This window comes from Pristis pectinata, chromosome 26 (assembly GCF_009764475.1).
Source record: "Pristis pectinata isolate sPriPec2 chromosome 26, sPriPec2.1.pri, whole genome shotgun sequence".
NCBI lineage: Eukaryota > Metazoa > Chordata > Chondrichthyes > Rhinopristiformes > Pristidae > Pristis > Pristis pectinata.
Window position 1 is genome coordinate 3380219 of NC_067430.1, and position 21788 is coordinate 3402006.

At 43.5% G+C, this 21788-nt stretch overlaps 1 protein-coding gene across 3 annotated transcripts in view; it reads left to right on the plus strand.

The window, feature by feature from the left end:
• Positions 1 to 21788, plus strand: part of epha8 (eph receptor A8) — a 306232-nt gene that overhangs the window by 174775 nt on the left and 109669 nt on the right. For all 3 annotated transcript variants that reach the window (XM_052039035.1, XM_052039034.1, XM_052039032.1), the window contains exons 3-4: positions 12766 to 13101; positions 15969 to 16093. In XM_052039035.1, coding sequence (XP_051894995.1) covers positions 12766 to 13101; positions 15969 to 16093 — 461 coding nt within the window. The remainder of the gene's footprint in view (positions 1 to 12765; positions 13102 to 15968; positions 16094 to 21788) is intronic.

The window sequence follows — 21788 nt, forward strand, 5'->3', positions numbered from 1 at the left end:
ACCATTCTGGCTTAAGTTTAGTTCAAGAAGTTCATCTTTTTGTATCTTGGTTACCACCTGGTAGCCAATCTGATGGATACAGGGGTGAAAATAACTTCAATTTCTTCCCAGTACAGTCATATCACTAACATTGCCAATTCTACACATTCATGCTGATTGTGCATGCTGTGCTGGCCCCTATTAGTGTACCTTACCTCTGGGTGAATGGTTAAGAGAGCAGTGTTTGGCCATAACCCAGGACCATAGCCATCAACAACTAGAAAACATATAGGTTGGCCAAGAGTGTTGGCACTACAGCTGGGAGGGAGTGGGGCGGTGGGGCTGGAGCTTGTATGTATTGGTATTGGTATTGGTTTATTATTGTCACTTATACCAAACTACAGTGAAAAAATTGTCTTGTATACTGATCATACAGGTCAATTCATTACACAGTGCAGTTACGTTGGGTTAGTACAGAGTGCATTGAGGTAGTACAGGTAAAAACAATAACAGTACAGAGTAAAGTGTCACAGCTGCAGAGAAAGTGCAGTGCAATAAGGCGCAAGGTCACAACAAGATAGATCGTGAAGTCAGAGTCCATCTCATTGTATAAGGGAATCGTTCAATAGTCTTATCGCAGCGGGATGGAAGCTGTCCTTGAGCCTGGTGGTACGTGCCTTCAGGATCCTGTATCTTCTACCTGATGGAAGAGGAGAGAAGAGAGAATGTCCCGGGTAGATGGGATTCAGCTGAGTAAGGGGCAGGAGAGATACCCCTCCTCTGCATTCGGCAGCTCTTTCAGCTGCTGAGTTTCCCCTGCCTGGGCAAACTGGTCACTTCTGTTTCGTCAAAATAGTTGCCAAAATCAGAGGACCAAAGTCATATTTAAATGTCACAACCTCTGACCTACTTCTCCAGAATGGTGCTGTTCATTCAAGAGGTTAAACTAGGAGTGAGCACATCGACAGGTGGGTGGATCTGACTTCTGAAGATCTGTGAAGTTAAAGGCTGGCCCCCCTGTTCCCATTCCCCAACTCTCTCCTTCCCTTCATGAGGAGGACAACACTGCACCCCAACTGTGCGACAATGTGGAAATGATTACTGAATGGTTTGTGCTGGTATCTGCCAGAGGGAATTAGGTCCTTTTCATATTGTGTGCAAATAGAAAAACAATTATTTTATGTTTTAACCTGTCCTTTTGTGACCACCTGAATGTGCGTGATAAACTTGGAACAGTTGGGACTGAGCTGGGACAGAGATAAGTTCACCAACAGGAGCTGGTGTTGAGTTGTGAACAGTAAGAAACACCAGCAGGAGCAGAACTGAGCTGACAGATGGAGATCAGGGCCATTTGTTGGTGACATTGAGTTTATATCCTGACCCACAGGCAGGGTAGATCCACCAGAGATGGAGGCACGATGGTATATGGGTGGGAAGGAGCAGCCTTTGGAATCCTTAACATAGACTCCAGGCCCCACCAAGGTTAAATCATAGCATCAGGTCACCATCAACATCCCCTCTCAATGCACTATATAAAAACTCACTCCAACCTCTGTACCAATGGAGCATCACATCAGATTCACTATCAATTTTCCAAGCTCAAACACTCTTTGTGGCTCAGTTACAATATTTTACCACAGAATTTTCATAGGACCTCTCCTGCTGGAATGCACTATAATTCTGGTGGATGTTTGGAAGGCACTCTGTAAACATCTCATTAAATGTACAATATGGGGAGTGTCAAGCAACAATCACCAGCCCTTCCCAGCAAATGGCTTTGCGACCACATTGCATTTCATTCACCTCCACTTGTGGGTGACAGTAGCAAGGTTGGCAATTATCGCCTGCTCCAAGGCGGGATGCCTTCTTGAGCCACTAATCTAGCCAATGAAAACAAATCCCTGCCACATTGTCGATACTATTCTTTATAGATTTTTGATGCAACTAAAGGGCATGTTTATCCACTTTAGGAAGGATGGGGTAGCAACGGAGAGAGTGCAGAGGAGATTCACTAGGATGTTGCCTGGAATGGAGGGCCGTCATTACAAGGAGAGATTGGATAGGCTGGGTTTGTTCTCATTGGAACGTAGGTGGCTGGGGGTGACCTTTTTTGAGGATTATAAAATTATGAAGGGTATAAATAGGATAAGAGTCTTTTTCCCAGGACAAAGGCGTCGAGAACCAGAGGTCACAGGTTTAAGGGGAGAGGGGAGAAATTGAAAGGAGATCTGAGGTGTAAGTTTTTCACATAGAGGATGGTGGTTATCTGGAATGAGCTGTCAGAGGAGGTGGTGGAGGTAGATGCATGTATGACATTTAACAAGATATTTGGACAGGTACTTGGATAGGAAAGACAGAGAGGGATATGAGCCCAACGCAGACAAATGGGCTTAGTGTAGAAAGGTGTGGATGAAGTAAGCTGTGCTTTATGATTTTATGATTCTGTGAGAGGAAATCACCATGACATACATCACTGTTTAAATGGTTGACCATAGTTTTACTTCAGCATTAAAGGCCAGTATAATATTTGACCAAACTTAACTACAAGAATAAAGCCCTTGTATTTTGCTGAATGTCTTGGTGTTCATGAGGATCAGAAAAGTCTACAAATATTGTAATCTAACTTTGATAGCTCCTGAAAATAGGTGTGGAGATCAGGATGAGTAATTCATCTGCACAGTTGCTTCTGATGCAAGCCCATATGTCAAGCTCATGTTGCCTGCTAATTGACATGACTGCAGTAAGCCTCCAGCATTAAGTATGCTTTTGAGTGACTGTGTACACCAGGAGGGGCTGGAAAATTTGGAATGCCCAGCACCATTTAGAGGTTGACTTAAGGCCAGCCTGTGTCTCCTCAAAGGGGGGTTTATCTGTGGCAGATTTCAGTGAGCACGGTCATGCTGAGACTTGGGCACTTCCTACACTGTTCACTGCCGAGGTTAAGGTCCCTGCGTAGCCTGGGTAGTTTTGACCACTCGCTCTCCACCCTCATGAGGCAGTTTGTCTTGCTCCATGTGTCCTCTCCTATTCTCCAAGGGGACGCCCATTCTGTACCCATGTTTATGGACGAGACTTGCAGTCAGGACAAATTGCTTTGCACCAAGCACAGTATCTGTAGGCAATTGCAAGAAAGCACCGAAACCCTGTAGAAATCGCGGCTGACCTCCACTGGCTCAGTGAGCCAGCAGTCACGGTACTTTTCCCTTAATAACAGCAATCTGATTACAGAAAAACTCCAGTGATCCAGGATCTGATTGTTTGGACATCCCAATGGTTCAGCATCTGGCTCACCCACTCGAACGCAATGTGAGCCAGGAATCTGAAGTGCGAGCGGGGTGAGCCAGGGCTCGGCAATGTGGATGGGTTCACAGCTAAAACCTCCAAGCTGAAGCTCGCCGGGTTCTATTTCCAGCTCCCTTTAAACTCACCAGCCTCAGTTTCCTCTCCATTTATTTTCACTGAGTTCACTGAATAATTTGTCATACTTCTATGTAACATGTTAAAAAAAAGAGAAGTAAACGCATGGTTGGATATTAATTGGAGCAACATCCAGCAGTTCAGAAAATCCAGCACCACCAAAGTCTCCAGGGTGCCGGATTATCGGAGTTTTATTGTAACTTGTTTGTGCATCAAGCAAGGGTTTATTTACTGTAAAATCACCGGCATTTCTCCAGCAATTTTATCCACATGTGTGGTCAATTCAAAATGATGCTGTCCATTCTGTTCTCTCAATGTCTCAAATACACAAGTTGAAATAGCCCTCTGTTATCAGTTCATTTCCTTGGAGTACAGCAGTGTAGTGCAGGGTGATGCAGTAGAATGAGGGGTGAGAAGAGAGGGTTGTTCTCAAGTTGGGAATTACAGCAGGGTCATGGAGTTGATCTCAGCTGTTCTGCTCTGTGTGATATAGGATCAGTGTTTTAAGTGTGACATAGGATCAGTGTTTTAAGTGTGATCCTTGCTGGTCAGCTCCCAATATCTACCAGACGGTGGGTGGAATTCCCAGCAGAGATAGGTGCACTTCCCAGATAAGGTTTTGGATCCTTACCGACTCCCAGTGGTTACCTCAGCACAACAAAGTTAGCAGAGGCTGGATTGTTATGAGTAGAAAGAGCCACTGTACAGAGTAGAAAGGGCAACATTTAAAATAGAGCAAACAATGTGATACGAATGGAGAATCTTCAAATCAGCTTTTTAAAAGCTAGAAATAGCACTGAATAATTGCATAGTTTTCGGTGATCACAGCCTCTCTGTGGTCTTTCAGTTAAATGTGAACTGCTGATGAGGTGAGTCCAGATCTGGTCTCTGGAACATGGTGAACCCAATGTTGCCAGGAGCACCATCCCACTGGCAAGAACAGGGTCGGACTCTCAAGGACACAATCCTTCTGCCGGGATTGCAACCAGTCTATCAAATCACAGAACAGTTACAGTGCAGGAAGGCATCAAGTCCCACTGGTTCCAGTGATGCTGGTCCCTCTCCCCACAGCCCCTGCAACATCTTTCCCTTCAGATACTTATCCAGACCCTTGTGAGCACTGCGGTTGACTCTGCCTACGAACCCCAGCTCTGCAATCCACACTGTTCTTTTGTCAATCGTCTTAACTCCTGTCCTTTTCCACCAATGGGAACAGTTTCTCCTCTGCCTGTAGAATTCATGATTTTAAATACCTCCATTACACATACTCACAACCTCTGTTCCAAGGGGAACAACCCTGACTTCTCCAGTCTATCCGCATAACTAAAGGCCTTCATCCCCAGAATAATTTTAGTAAACCTCTTCTAAACCCTCTCTACTTTTCTCCTAATATGTGGCACCCAGACCTGGACACACTGTTCCATTTGTGGCTACACCATTTGATGCCTACCTGCCCTGCATCCCTCTATCTATTAAGACCAGAATCCTTCCTTTTTTTTAACCACACTCCCAACCTGCCCTGCCATTTTCAAGGAACTATGCTCATGTACCCCAGGATCTTTCTGCTCCAGAATTCCTTTTAGCTTCGTGCACTATGTTTTTTTTATTGCCTCTTCTCATTCTTTCTCTCAAAATGTCACACTTCACATTTCTCAGTTTTACTTTTCATTTACCCGTTCCACCAAGAGCAAAAAGTGACTACCCAGAGCAAAAACGGGCTAATGGAAATATCAATTGGCTGTCTGAAACACTACCCTAGTGCCAGCAACACAACTGGAGTGTTCAGAACACAATCACCAAGTCACATGCAAAATCCTACACTTGAACAGTCATTTTTGTCAGGAGCATGATACTACTACCAGAGCCATAATCCTCAAGGCAAGGAGGTAATCAAACAAAGAGGGCACAGTCCCACTTTTAAAAACACAACCATTGTGTCAGGAACACAATCAGACTGATGGATGAACAACTATTGTTTTGATTGTCAGGGAACTTAATTGGACACCACGAACATTGTCCTTGGATAAGGAACACAATCCGAATGTCTCAATCACAACCCTTTTGTCAGAAACATAATCACCATATCACGAACACTATCCAACTGTCAAAAACAGAATTCCTGCACCAGAAAGGTAATTGGACTGTCAGGAGCACGGTCGGGTCAGAAGCACGATTCCAGTGTCAGTCATGTAATCATTATGTCAGGACCACCTGCGAATGTCCGAGGGACATAATCCCTGGATCAGGAATGCAATTGGATTATCAGAAACACAGTCTGGAGCCAACATACTCCAGTAGCTTCTGGTTCAGTTGTTTCTGTCATTTCATGAATATATACTTAAACTCACCGACAAAAAAGAATTCTCTCATTATTTCAGCACTGTGAGCCCCCACAGTTCAAGAAAGGCACTTTGGAAACATTGTTCCACTGCATGTATTTTGTTCAACGAGTTATTTTAACATGTTTAATGCATTAAGGTGCTTTGTAGCCACAATGATGATTATTGTTACTTGCTAGGAATGGAAAACTGAGATTGTTAAGTTGTCATAAAACCACCTGATTCAGTAACCTCCTTCAAGGAAGGAGACTTTCTGGTGTCGAGGTGAGACAGTTAAGTTAGAAATATTGTAAGAACTGGAGGGATCAGACTGAGGAAATAGCAAAAGTGGCAAAAGATGTAGCAAAATATACCTCAGCAGTTGAGGTTGATAATGTCACAGATAAAATTAGTGAGTTGTCAAACTGAAGCATGAAGTTATGGCGAGGATGCATCACAAGGGAGATAGGCTGATGCAGGGCCAGGGATGGGCTCTTCTTCCTCTTAGCCATATATCAGGAGTTATGGGAGAAAAAGTGGTAGAATGCGGCTCTAAATAGACCAAAGATACTTGATGAGTCATAGTCATTGAGTTATACAGCAATCCTCTTGGTCACCTCTTCAAAAAACTTAATCAAATTCATGAGACATGATGTCCCACACACAAAGCCACATAGACTATCCCAAATCAGTCATTGCCTTTCAAGTGCAGGTAGATCCTGTCTTTCATAATCCTCTCTAGTAACTTTCCCACCACTGATGTTAGGCTCGTTGTCCTGTAGTTCCCTTGCTTATCCTTGCTGCCCTACTTAAATAAAGGCACAACATTAACTACCCTCCAATCTTCCGGTACCTCACCCGTTGCTAAGGAAGACACAAAAATCTCTGCCAGGGCCCCAGCATTTCTTCCCTTGCTTCCTACAACATCCTAGGATACACTTGGTCAGCACGCGGGGACTTATTCACTTCTATACACTTCAAGACCACCAACACCTCCTCTTTCATAATATCAGTATGTCTCAGCACTGACTGCAGGTGGCTGGTTGAAGACCAGAGTTACTGCTGCACTGCCTAATCTTATGAGCTCAGAATAGTGAGAAGGAAATGGATTTGTGGATAAACTTGTATCGTGTGTAATTACAATTGAACAACAGTGGGTAACTATAATCAAGCAGTAGTATTTGAAAATGTTCATTTCCCTTTGATTAGAGAGAAACAACAAGAAGGATAGGGAAGAACTTAATATGTGTGTCTAGGATGACCTATTCATTCAGTATGTCTCCCAATGAACTAAGAAGGAGTCTTGGCTCATTGTGTGTGTCGAAAAAATTGCCCAACCTAATCCACCTTCCTGCATTAGGTCTATCCCTCTGCAGGTCACAGCTCCTCGAGCACACATTCAGGTACTCTGTTCATTTGTGATGACTTCCCGCTTCTGCCGCCCTTTCAAATGGTGAGTTCCAGGCCCACACCACATCTCCCGCTAATCTCCCACTACCTTAATCCCCCTTCTAATCCTTCTACCAATTATTTTCAGTCTCTGTCCCCTAGATTTTGACGCTTCTGTGAAGCCAAGTAGGTTCATCCTGTTTACTGATTGCAAGGAAGATTCAACAGAATGTTGCCTGGGATGGAGCTCTGCATGTATGAGGAGAGATTGAATACGCCAGGATTGTTTTCCTTGGAGCAGAGGAGGCTGAAGGGTGACTTGATAAAGGTGTCCAAAATTATGAGAGACACAGACAGTGTAAAGTAAGAAAGTGTTCTCTATGGCAGAGATGTCTAAGACCAGGGACATATAGGTTTAAGGTGCAAAGTAGAAGGTTTAGAGAGGACCTGAGAAAGATTTTTTTTCACCCATTGATGTAATCTGGAACGCACTGCCTGAGGGGGTGGTGGAGGCAGAGAATCTCACGACATTTAGGAAGTATTGCCAAGACATGCTGAGCTATGGAATGGGATTTCGTATGGATATGTACTTGATGGTCAGTGTGAATGAGATGGGCTGAAAGGCCTGCTTCGGTGCTCTGTGACTCTATGCCTCTACCTAAGCCTCTCATGATTTCTTCGTGCCTCAAATGAGTCTCCCCTCAGCTTCAGTGTTTCAATGAGAACTGTCCACACCTGACCAACTTTCCTCACAGCTAAACTTTCCTAGTTATTGTAAGTCTCTTCTGCATCCTCGCTAGTACATCACATCTTTTCTGTAATGTGTTCATTGAAACTGTAATTAGTGGTAAGAATCAGAATCAGATTTATTATCACTGACGTATGACAGGAAATTTGTTGTTTTGCCGCAGCAGTGCAGTGCAAAAACATCTATGTTACAAAAATGAATAAATAGTTGTCTAACTAGTGTTATACACAGTTCCAGCATGACCTCCCTACTATTATATTCTATGCTTTATTGGGGAGGATATAGATGGCCTACCCAAATGACCAGACCCCCTATACCATCCTCAGTGGCACACCTAGCATAGCTGGTACAGCTGCTGCCTTACAGCTCCAGTGACTCAGGTTTAATCCTGACGTCTGGTGCTGTCCTTATGGACTTTGCATGTTCTCCCTGTGACAGTGTGGGTTTACTCTGGGTTCTCCGGTTTCCCAAAGAAATGTGGGTCGGTAGGCTAATTAGCCACTGTAACTTATCCCTAATGTGTAGGTGAGTGGTAGGATCCGGAAGGAGTTCATGGGAATGTGAGAAGAAAATTAAAACTGGGATTTGTGTAAAGGCTGCTTTTAGGCTCTGCTGCCGTTAAGGATCAGTGGGCATACACTTCAAAGTCCATTTGTCCCTCTACACCTCTTCGTGTGCTCCCATTCATTGTGTATTCCCTTGCCTCGTTGCCTATCTCCAAATCCTCACATGCCAACCCTCTGGATTAATTTGTTCTGTCCAACTGTTCAGTCTATCTACATCTTCCTGCTGTCTAAAGCTTTCCTCTCACATGACCAATTTTTGTATCATCTGCAAACTCTCTACTATGTCCCAGCACTTTGGTCAATATCATTAATGCCTATCAGAGAAGGCAAGGGACATGGGTGGCAAATTAAATAAGTGTTAGAATAAAACAGAAAGCAGAGGCTTATGAAAGCTATCAAGAATAAGATTCAATTAATAGCTAAGAAGATTATGGAAGTAACAGGAAGGTTCGACAATGTTAATATGGGCACAAAGGAATGATACAAAGATGTATTCATAAAGCAAAATCCAGCAGATGCCAAAAATCCAAAATAAAATCAGAAAATGGAAACACTCAGCAGGACAGGCAGCATCTATGGAGGCAGAAACTAAGTTAATGTTGTCCGTGTTTTTCTCTCCACAGATGCTGCCTGACATATTGAATATTTCCAGCACTTGTTTCTATTGAAGGAAAAGGATTAGTAGACAAGATGAAATTGAGTCTTAAGGTGGTTTATAAATGCAGAGGCTATGAAACTGGACAAATTCCTGCTCCTATTTTGGTGTCATGCATTATAGCTTGTTTCCAATTACTTTCACAGTTCACAAATGCATATTTTTTTCCACGATTCACACACTCGGCAGATTAGCACAGTGACTAGTTAAAGGGATCCTTGTTGATGGTTCATTAATTCCTCAGTGATTCCTGATGGCCCTCTTCTTCCAGCACATCTCATCAGCATCTCTTCCCTGCTCTGTATGCACCAGGTGGGATAGATCAAAAGAGGTCCCATTGCTGTTTGAACGACATATTACACAGTCACATTTGAGTTGCTTCGGGATTATTGGAATTTCAGAAGTGCGGAGGAAGTGCTGTGGTTTAAGGTAGAGTTTTACCTGAACTTCCATCATTCTGTGCTGAAGTGAGTGGAACTGCTCTAGATGCAGCAAGACGAGGAGGAGAGTGGACACATACAGCAAAGCACCATGCAAACAAAGGTGGGGGAGGCTCCATCCACACTTAGTTGTCTGGGAACAGTGTTCATTTATTAAATTGATGAAGGAGCAATACCCGAGGTGGCTCCCTCTCTGAGAGAAGGTCGAACTGCATCAGCTGTGTGCTGGTGCTGGAGGATTGGTGCATTTTAAGGAGATGGGTGGGGTGCCAGTCAGGTGAGCTCTTTTATCCTGGACAGCGCTAACATTCCTGGGTGTTTTTGGAGCAAAGATCATCCAGACAAGATGTGTTTCTCAAGTGTTGGGAGTTCCAGTACGCTCCCGATGTGCCTCGTGTACGGGCAAAAGCCACGCTGACATAAACCTAGAGGCTTCTGGAGCTTTGACGGTTCTGGTAAATTCAGGGCAGAATTGTAGATCTTGGTGAAAGAGCAGGAACTACAGGGTGGCAGAGCAGAACTAATTGCAACAGGCATAATATCAGCTTGGTGACAAACTTCATTGCTGCATGATTCTGATGTTCTGGATCCCTTCACGGGATGGCTGAAGATATCCAAATGATTATATCCATGAGTTCCATTGAGGAGTAAAGCATCTTCACTTAAATTGGGCACATCTTCTGATGGCCAACCATAATTACTTCCTTAACTCCCAGAATTTAAGGACTTGTTTTATTGGAAGCAGGCAAACATTCACCTGTCTTTGGACAAGTCAATCCAGGAGGGTCTCTGCTGCAATGTGGACCTCTCCACAGAGCAAGCCATCAGAATTTCCCTGCCCTTGCTTTAACAATGGCCCCTGTCACTGGCAATTCAGGAATCTGGAGTCTGGGAATGACGGGAGACAGGAAGATATCTGCCTGGAGTCAGAGTACAGGAAGAATGTCATGATGAACATTTATAAAACAACTGGAGAATTAGAGGCAGTTCTGGATGTCACATTTCAGCAATGATGTGAAGGCTTTGAAGAAGGTGCAGGAGAAATTTACTGAAATGATTCCAGGGATGAGGGACTTTCGTCTTGTGGATAGACTGAATAAGCTGAGGCTGTTCCCCTGGCACAGAGGAGGTGTTGAGGGGATCTGATGCAGGTACTTAAAGTCATGGTCGGTGTAGACAGAGTAGATAGAGACAAAAACCATTCCATTGGTGGAAGAGTGGACCAATGGAGGATATAGAATAAACCAAATGTGACATGAGAATATCTTTTTCACTGCCAAAGATAGGGGTGAAGGCAGATTCAATTATAGCATTCAAAGGGGAGCTGGATAAGTATCTAAAAGGAGAGAACATCCAAGGTCATGAGGAGAGGGATTAGCTGGATTGTTTATACATGGCTCTGGTATGAATGGACCAGGTGGAATGTCCTTCCTCAACGTTGCAGCCATTCTGTGATCTTCATCTAACTCACCCAAGCCCCCTGCTGGTTCCATTACATCACGAAATGTTAGGATCTCCTGAAACGCCTGAAGATCTTCTCCTTCATCCTGCAAACTGCTGGACAAACCTTTTCATTCATGTTGGTCTCTTGCTATCAAAGTGTCTGAGTGTTTATTCACCTATTTTACTGCTGTGCTATTTGAACTATTTAACTGTCTTATCACAAAGGAACTGTCCACAAGCTTCAGGAAGACAAAGCCCACATTCTGCCTTTGACAGTTTCACCAAGGTTATTTGATTAACTGCTGCTTTTATGGATATGCTTCTGGGCATTCATTGGTGTTTGAAGTCTTGAAGAGGAGGACGATGGTAGAGGAAACATTTGTACCTTAACTGTCTAACAAGTCAGGATTCATTACTTGTATGGCCCGCGACAAGGACAGGGAATCCAGGCTACAATTCTTAAAGGAGAATATCGTCAAACTTGCAATTGGTCTGAGAAATCACTTCAGTAACAGCAGTATCTATTACTGGAGGTGAGCGTAAGAGCTACTTCAAATTTTTATGCCATGGGCATCTCTTAATCAACTGCTGAAGATGTCTATAAATCACTCAACCTGCAATGAACAATTACATTATGCAAGTCACGGATCCTCTGTTGACAACCCTGTCAATTTTTGCATAATTCTTTGGAAAACATGCAGAAGTATTGAAGTACCCTCAACTTTCAATGTCTGTCTTGATTGCACAGCTTAAAAGATGTGTGCGGGGGAAGTCTGGAGGTGGGTCCAACTGCTTTTAAATCCATTCGGAGGCAGGAAGGTGCCTTGCTGCATAGTTCCTCCCCAGTTAGCTGGAAATCCACCTCCCACCAGTAGAATGTGCCCAGGGCACACTAGAAGAACCTATTTTAATGCTGCACTGTTTGAACTATTTAGCTGTTGTATCTGGGTGGAGATTGGGGGTGGGGAGGGGCTGGGTGACCTGTGGAGATCCATCCCAGTGAGCACTTGTGAATAAAATGGTACCACTGTCATACCCTTGTGGCTCATCAATGATTCCTGTTGTAGTGTCCTCTTCCTCCAGCACACCTTGTCAGCATTCCCTCCCTGCTCTACATGCACCATATGGGATGGATCAAAAGAGGTCCCATTGCTGTTTGGACTACATATTACATGGGATATCAGATACAACTGTAACATCAGAGGATCTACTCCAAAAATTCTCATGTAACCCCTAAACCTGGAGGTCTCTGTTGGTGAACTGAGCTGGATGGTAACTTCCAGTCTTCAGTCTATCACTATGCAAAAAATAGCTCTGCGTTTTGAGCCTTTGGATGATTGATACAACTGCAATCCTGTTAGGACTGAAAGGCTTAATGCCAGGATTAATCAGTCACATTGAGCAATTTCACTCAATTGCCTTTGAGCTGAGGGAAAGGTTCAGAGTTTTCTCTCCCCCACTGCTTTACAAGTCATTTAGTTCCCTTGGAGAGCTGGATAATAAGTTTAATGCACTTTCTGGAAGATTCAAATTAGATGCGAGGTGTTAAATATTAGTGGGATCCCAGGTTAATGTTAATGGTGCATAGTGCTGAGATGACATATTTTGAAATTAACAATTGCAGTGAGAAGTTTTATGCTGCTCTCTCGGAAGGAATTTGAACTAGGAAAAGTATGAATAGGATCTCTTGCTTCTGAGTTTTCAAAAATGTTAAATGCTGCTGTGCTGTTGTGTAAATATCTGTGCAATACTGTGTAACATTTCAATTGTACTTTGACATTCAACATCTTTGATTCTCCTGAAACACCAGGACCACCCTCTGCTCCAGTAAATGCGCTATCCACTGTGAATGGAACCTCGGTATTCCTGGAGTGGAGCCCACCCGCCAATAGTGGAGGAAGAAGTGACGTCCGGTACAACGTCATCTGCAGGAAGTGTGCTTGGGAGTCGAGTCAGTGCGAAGCGTGTGGGAATCGGATAAGATTCAGCCCAAAGCAGATGGGACTGATTGAGCCAACCATCAGCATAGCAAACCTATTGGCGCACACCAACTATACACTGCAGGTCGAGGCAGTGAATGGCGTCTCTGATCTCAGCTTGGAGCCCCGGCAGTTCATTTCACTTAATGTCACCACTAACCAGGCAGGTATGAAAGATAAGTCTCATTTCGTTAAAGTTCAACATTTGTTGGATAGGCACATGGAGGAACGTGAGATAGAGGGATATGCGGGAGGAAAGGGTTAGATAGTGTGAGGGTGGTTTGATGGATGGCACAACATGGTGGGCCGAAGGGCCTGTTTTGTGCTGTGTGGTTCTATGGTTGACCACATGGAATGTTTGGTGCTGTGAACTGGGTTCAGTGAAGATCAGTTCTATGTGCCATCACCTTGAGACACATACATAGACCAATAGCAGCCCACTCGTAACCCAGTCTTTCATAGGGCTTGCTTTTTCAAAGCATGTGTTATCAGCTTCCTCCTGAAATAAAGCATTAGCTTTGACATTTCACATTTTAATTTTGACCTTCTTAAGTGTGTTAAGAAAGTGAATATCTCGATATACACAGCACACGTTATCTCCCTCCTTCTGTGTAATTTATAATGTCCCACCTGATGATAATAGAAAGAAAAAATCAATCCCTTATCTCAGAGGAAGGACTGGGTTGCCTCTTCTCTTGAGAATTCAGCCTGGCTCCATCAGAAAGTCTTCACCAGTTACAAGGCTGGGGGTACACTCCAGTTATAACACCACCAGTGTCTGTGGCTTCAGGATAAGATGGCCAAGGATACGAGAATTGAAGTTGAGGGATTTAAATTACCATCTAGACACACTTTAACTATTCCTGCTGCCACCCTAACCACTCGTTCATTTTGGAAATGGAGTTGTGTGATGTAAGCAGCAGGGTGGCTCATTAGTCAAAACATGTTGGTTCCTTGCACCCTGATGCTGGTTTAAAGGGATAGGCCTGATAGCTCACCCATTGGTACTGGTGAGTAAAACCTCTCTTGGTTGAATTCAGGCAAAAACAGACTGCAAGCAGCGTTTATAGCAGTGCTTGCATCAAAGTATACTGTTACTGATATCAAGGAGGTTAGTGATTGCTTGTTATTCTTTGCAAACCTTACTCATCTGGATTCAACCTTTATAGTTCAACATATGCCATTTTGCTTCATTGCTTTGGGCAGGGGAGGGTTGGGATCAATAGCAAAAGTATTCCACAGGCATCAGGTCATGGGATGTGGGAAAAGGCAGGCTGGGAGTTGTGGTATGCAGCTCCTTGAAGACCTTACCTAGTCCACAGGGTGATAGACATGGATCTACTGGATATCTCTGAGGACCAGGCAAGGGGAGGAGCAAGCTAACACAAACCAAGGCAGCCTCATGCAGCACAGCTCGTAATATCCGCTGCATCCCTCAGCTTGCAGTGCACCACTGGGTTAGGAAACTCCCCAGTGAGCTGCTAGGACAGACTCAGCCCCTACATCACTGACCTCAATATGTGGGAGCTCCGGGACTGCACCGTTTGCTGCACCACCTCTGTGCAGGAGAGAATGGCTTGCATCAAATAGGCTACATGGTCCCAGAAGATGAGCCATGTATAGAGGAGGGGTATCACTACTTTGCCGCTGGTGTGTGCTCCCAGTAGAAAGACCATGCTCATTCAAACCTGGTGATAGGGAGCTGCCATATTGACTTTAGTTTGCACACCGGTCCATTTCCTTCCTATTCCAGAAAGAGGTGGGTGCTTGGAGATAATGTGTACCCTTGTATATTGCAATGATAAACCATCCCAGCGTGAGCCTGAAACTCCAGAGCTGTGTCCTGGTGTTCAGATCACAAACCAACAATCACAACCACCTTCATTTTTGTGAGGTACAATTCCAACCAGTGGAATGGTTACCCTCTGATCCCCAATAACTTCCGTTTAATTTTGTTTCTGGACGAGCACCTTGTCAAATGTTACACTTATAAAACCCTGATACCATCATTTCAACCATGTTTTTGCAAAGTGTTAAAATATGTTCCAGCTGCCCTGCCTGTCAGACCTACATCTTGGGGTACTGGTTACATTTGCTCCATGTTTGGCCTTGCTCCCGTGAATGTGCTGTGTCACAGAGACAGATCAACTATTAGATTTAGACTGCAACAAAGCCCCATTCGAGGGCCCAGGCTGCCTGGAACAATATGACTTGAGAGCTCCCAGTTACTGGTAAAATATGCCATTGACTTCTTTTTCAGAAGCCTGTTTCTGAAGTGTGCAGTGAAGATAATGTTTTTCTTTTTGGTTAATTATTTATACATCGGTTTTGACTCTCCCTGCTGTAAGATCTCTTTATTTCCTGTTGGAAACCTCTGTTTTCAAGCTTTATTTTCTGCAGTGCTTCCAAACCAGGCAGTCTGTGCTGCTGACAGGTCAACTGGTGATTGTTTAACACATCTGCCGGAGTTGCTACCAGGCTATAGCATGGAAGGAGAAATGCACTAATGGTATCAGCTTCCCTTTAATGACCATTTGTGGTGGTACCTAGCTCTACCTTACATGATTCACAGTGAACTGGGTGATTGAACCCCGATTTCCCCATCAGGCTCCCACAGTGGGAGACATTGCTGCCTGTTCACTGTGATTTGGCAATTGTTGAATTAGTATTCAGCTAATGAAAAGGACACATCTTATGTTTACTGAATACCTAGCTGCAACTTGCCTTGTCACAGTAAATGCAGAGTGCCATCTTTTCCCATGAATTATAATGGTATTGGGGTAAATTTAGCGTTGTTTCACTTACTTCTGTTCCCAGGATAAGTGTGTGTGCAGATCTCGGAAATACACTGATGCATTGACAGGTCTGCAGTGCCCTGAGCTGTTCTCTGGATTGAAAACTGCTGTATGAACATTTTGATCCAATATATTTCTTGTGAGTTATTAACTTGTTAAAAATAGTTGCATCTCACTAATGCTGCAATTTGCAGTCTAACCCCAGTGTTTTATACCCATGAGTGTCTGTGTTTCTCTAGCCCCATCACAGATCTTGGTTGTCAAGCAGGAAAACACCAGCCAGAACAGTGTGACCTTGATGTGGCATGAACCTGACCAGCCCAATGGCATTATACTGGAGTATGAGATCAAGTACTTTGAAAAGGTAAATTCTTGCCTTCTGTGCTGCTTCAATGAATCATTATTGTGTGTCTTGGAAAGTACATGATGCAATTGTTGTGTTGTACTGGTGTCATTGACTGCAGGACAAGGAACTAGTATGAAGGATTTCTTTACACTGCCATACTCATGTTTCTCTAAGATTGCCTTGCAAGTACATGACTGTTATTTTTTATATGAAAATATCCTCAAGGTTGCTTTTTTTGAAATAACTTGTTAACTGTTGACTTTCACTCTCAGGTCAAGGATGGGCTCATTTACACCAATGTAGGTGGCTTGGCCATCTTAGGTACGGTCTAGGAAAGGGCAGGGAATCTATCCATTTGTGTTTGGTGGACGGCCACTTATAACATGCACAATGGAGTTGAATGATGTGCACAGAGTGCTGATGGTGTTCTTGCCCTGTGTGATGTACATATATCACTCGCTAAGCGACCAAACTCTTGGTTTTCCAATGATGTGCTGGATCCTGCTCAGAAGGTCCCTACATTTGAACAGGAGGGTGAAGGTAGAAATTCCACTCTGGTGATTGATAGCCCACAGATCATAAATTATATGTGGAATCCATGTGCATCACAACCCCAGACATTTTAATTACCTGCCTGCCTGCTTTCCACTGGATGGGTGGAGTTAATCCAATCCTACACCCCTCCATCCCACCGGTCTCTTTAGTACCCAGTCCCCCATCCTTAATCTGAAATGGAATTGGAAATTGGGAAGTTTCTTGAAAGGGAATTTTCATTCAATGACAATACACAAAACCCCAGAAGTTACAAACCACAGTCATGCCAACATCGGACTATAACACTGTAACCTATCCACTGACAAAGCAATTATGGCAGTGGGTGATCTGCTAATGAGGTGGAGACCTCTTCACGCAGTGTTCATGGGCTGGCTGTCCTCCCAACTCCCAATCTCCATTAAAAGGTTCATCCAAACCACTCGTGTTCGTGTCCTGAATCACATCAAGTCCTGTTGTCCCCAGCACTCCTCTGGTCACACATCTATGTTGTCTCTTATTCTGGAACGGGCTCCTTTTGAAATTCCCCTTCTTTCCTCATCCCTCCATTACCTTTCCCTTCTTATTTTGGTAATCCCTACCAGCTCCTCTGACATCACCCTATCCTCCAATTCGGCCTTTTGAGCATCTTGATCTCCATTATTCCAACATTGGTGATTGTGCCTTCAGCTTCACGTCGCAGACTCTGAAATTCTCAGTCAACCTCATCCTCCTGCCTCGTTCCTTATTTCTGATGTTTCTTAGAACTGGTCTCTTTTTTCCCCTGATTTTTGATCACCTTTCCTAATATGTAGCTCTGTCGAATTTTGTTTGATGGTACTTCTGTGAAGCCTTGGGATATTAAAAATACAATATAAAATATAACAAGATTGATCAAGAATCAAACAGCATCTAAAATAATGCCTTCAAGAGGGAAATATTTCAACCAAATTGCCATGCAGAATCCAGTTACAGATCAATCTGTCTCTGTAAAAGAAAGCGCTGAAGGAAGAAATTTCAGCTGCAGAAATAAAACAAAAGTTCTAACGGCCACATAAGAGTACTGCAGAGTGCATAAGAGTACGAGCAGTCACTGGAACCTGCACCACGAGAAAACCAGCAAATCTTGGAAATCCGTGTGGTGGTCTAATCAACTGTACTCTTGATAGTAAGGATGAAATGGCATCAATTCCAGCGGAATAGAAAGCCTCAGGGACTTCCCTTTGCAAAAGTGCAGAGAAAACTCTTGAAGTGTAGCAAATATTTCCAGTTCTAGCCTGGAAAGAACATGTTATGCCATGGCATCCATGAACACAACCAGCAAAGTGGTCCTTTCCTTGCTGTGAATTTGGATAGGACTTGAGACTGTAGCAGACTGCAGTGAGGGTGTCCTTACTACAAGCAGCCATCTCCCACTAACTTAGCATACAAGTTTACTGAACAGGACAATATTAGACCTATCAGCTCCATGCCGGCTCAGTTTTATCAGTCCCCTTCCACCTCATTTGCTGTAATCCTGCAATTTATTCGTTCACCTGGCTATCAACTCCTCTTTGTTTGCCACTCATGTGCAACAAGGGGTAAGTTATAGTGGCCAACTTATCCATCAGCACGTCTTTGGGATGTCGGAGGAAACTGGGACCCCTATCACCCACACATTGCCAAATTTTGTAATTCAGAAGCATTTAGAATTAGACTATTACACACAGGAAGCGCCTAACTCATCTTACAGATGTCAAACACCTGACACAACCCTCCATGCATCACTTTATAAAGCACATTGATCTGATCCCTTGTTCAAATATTGTGGGAGAGCTAAATGACAAGAATGTAATAACAACAAAGTGGTAATCTTTAGTTACACTCACCTTAACAAAACATGCCGCAAAGTCTGTAAATGGTGGAGCTGCAAACGTATTGTCACAAGTTAATTGGTAGATCAAAAAATGACACAGTTCACTGAATGTGTTGTATTGATCAGATATTGTGCAGGAGCCCTCCTGAAGCATCCAACAAAACCAAATCTCTTTTTGTATATTAAAGGACTCTGTTTCTTTCTTAAAAGAGAAGTTATAATTGTTTCAATAAACTAGTTGCAAATTCTCAATTAAAGGACATAATTATAATGATGTGGGGTGGGAGCAGAGTCCTATGTGAACCACAGGCTCAGGCACAGATGTCTTGGCCTGAATGGTCTATTTACAAGCTTCAAAGTCCATGCATTAAATGTAAGATCATCACTGAAAGAATGAAGAGAGCACAAGGAATGAATCATTACATTTGATTTAGTTGGGGAAGTCACTGGAGCTGGAGCTCCCTCTCTCCAACTGCTGGGTTCCCCTAGACTTGGGAAAACTAATGAATCTAATAAGCTGGTAGGATCAGAGCTTCAGTTGCGAAATAAAGGTACTACTTAAGTCTCTTGCCTGTCTCTGGAGGAAGCTACTCACCCAGCTCATGCCCCTGTGCACCTTTACGCTGGGTTAGGGTGATGTCGTCGCACAGCTGGTAGAGCTGCTGCCTCAGAGCTCCAGGGATCAGGTTTCGAACCTAACCTCAGGCACTGTCTATGCAGAATTTACACATTTTTTCCATTACTTTGTGAGTTTCCTTAAGACTTCTCTGGTTTACCTTCTCATTTTCCAGAGATCTGATGTTGGATAATTGGCTACTGTAAATGGCCTCTTGGTATAGGTACATGGCAACAGATTCAAAATGGGAGCCGATGCGCTTGCTCTGCTGGGAATTGGCATGGATCTGATGGGCCGAATGATCTTCTGTTAGCTAGTGTTTCAGAATTCAGACCCTCCCATCCTTCACCTAACTAGGTGATACAATTCCCCATGATGATTCTGTGACATTGAGAAGTGGTTCAGTGAGCACTGTTGGTAGCATTAATTAACATATTTTCCCTGATCTGAGGAGTTCTACTCCATAATTTTTTTCTTCATTGTGACCAGCTGTGGTACAGACTTCCATAAAATGCAGACTGAGAACGGAACAATCACATTCCATTTCGTTGTGATGGATCCTTCTGTACGTTAAAATGAATTGTACAATCTGGTACACCAATACAGCATGGAAAATATAGAACAGAATCTCCTCTCTGCCTCAAGGGTCCTGTCATTCACACACTCAAACCATCTGGTCAGTCATAATTAATAGCCTTTCTATCAGCCTGTCAAATTGTCCAATTAACAACCTTAGGAGGCAACATAATATTATTCAGGCACAGGGTAATCTTCCAGCAGCTCACCATTGATACATGAGGCAGTGAATCAGAGCTATGGCCCATACTTTGTTGCAAGTTATGCCTCTCCCAGAGCAGAAAGCATTTCTGTTGACAGCAAGCCATACAGAGAGCCCATTTATTTATTGACAACTTACTGTCATAATTGCTTTGTAAGATCTTGCAAGGACTAGAATCTGATGCAATCATGGCTCCCAATAACTTATGTAGAACAACAAACAAAATGCTGGACGAACTCAATGGTTCAGGCAGCATGTGTGGAGGGAAGTGGACAGTTAACGTTGAGCCCCTTCATTTGGACACAAGTCCAGATCATATTACATCAGTCCTGATGAAGGGTCTTGACCCGAAATGTTTACTGTCTATTTCCCTCCACAGATGCTGCCTGACCTGCTGAGTTCCTCCAGCATTTTATTTCTTGCTCCAGGTTTCAGCATCTGCAGTCTCTTGTGTATTCGACCTGTTTTCAGTCAGTTGCTACCTTTAAGGCAAACTTTTATACAGCAGAGAACTGAATTTGAAAGAATTAATTGAGGATAATAGTAGGGACCCAGAGGGACTAGGGCATTGCTGGCTCTGATGTCCAAGTGTGAGTCTCACACAATTTGCAGATCCAGCAAATGTCCCCTGTGTTCCTCACTCTTCATCCAAAGAAACTTAGGGCCTTTTACGCTCCACTTGAGCACTGCCCCTTATCATTGTTGCCACCTATCGGATAAGCCACCTGTGCTGCTTAGTTCCCCATCACTGATATTGGAGGAATGATCACTGTGAGAACTGAGCTTCAGGCTACAAATTGACAGATTGATTTGTTGGATATTAAATCAGTAAAACAGACAACACTGAAAAGCCACACAGCCTAACCATGAGCAAGGGCATCCAGGATAACTTGAATCTAACTCACTGAGCAGAGATTTGATAGGATTGGATTGGGCACTTGTACTACATCCTAATAATTTTATTCTCCATCAGCTTCATGGAAATATAAACAGCAGACAAATTTCTTGTAAACCATGAATGTTGTTTGTCAGAGTACAGAGTTACTCCTATTTCATATAGAGATGAAACTGATATTGTTTTGTGTGCTGTATTACAAGGCGTTACAAAATTCTTCACTCCCCATTGATAAATTCCACCTCTCTTTCTCTGTGCTTCCCGTGTTGCGCCTTGCCTCCTTGTTGTGATTCACATTGCCTGCTCGTTCACATTGAATTTACATCAGTCAGGCAGCAGTTAACAACTCTGTTGAATGTTTGCCTTTTCTGCTGCTCCTCCAGCTCGATGAAGGTGGAGAGGTCTTGGTCAATCAGCAAGAGCAGTAGTTAAGGAGTGGAAGCTTGTAGTTTTCAGAAGGAGGGTGAGGGAGAGACCAGGAAGGGCACAAGCACATGCACACACTGTATAAACTGGGATAATTTGTCCTTATCATGTTGTGATTTGTGGGAGCTTGCTGTGCACAAATCCCCTGCTGCATCAGAGATATTCCACTGGGATAGTGATTGGGTTAGATTGGATTTGGGTGAGACTTCCTGCTCTTTGTGCACAGCCCCTACCTGGGCAATTTTCAATGTCATTGCTGGAGCTACACTGGTGTAGTTCACACATGGGATGTTGTGGGGTTCCATAATATTCCTTGTGTCAGCTACCCTCAGGTATTCTTGATACCACGTAAAATATTGGGCCCCTCCAGAAATGGATGAATTATCTACTGGCTGATGGTTGCAAGGTGGTTGTTGAGATGTGCTTATCTAACAACCACCTCCATTGACAGCTGGAGTTGGCAGAGTTTCCATCTGATTCTGATGGGTAGGCTTTGTGACTGGCTAGTTCTGACCACTGCTTGTTTGGTCTGTTGGTGCATTATGCATTAGCCTACAATTTAGAGCATTTGCAATTACTGTTGTTCCATTTAGTTACAGCAATTGTGAAGAA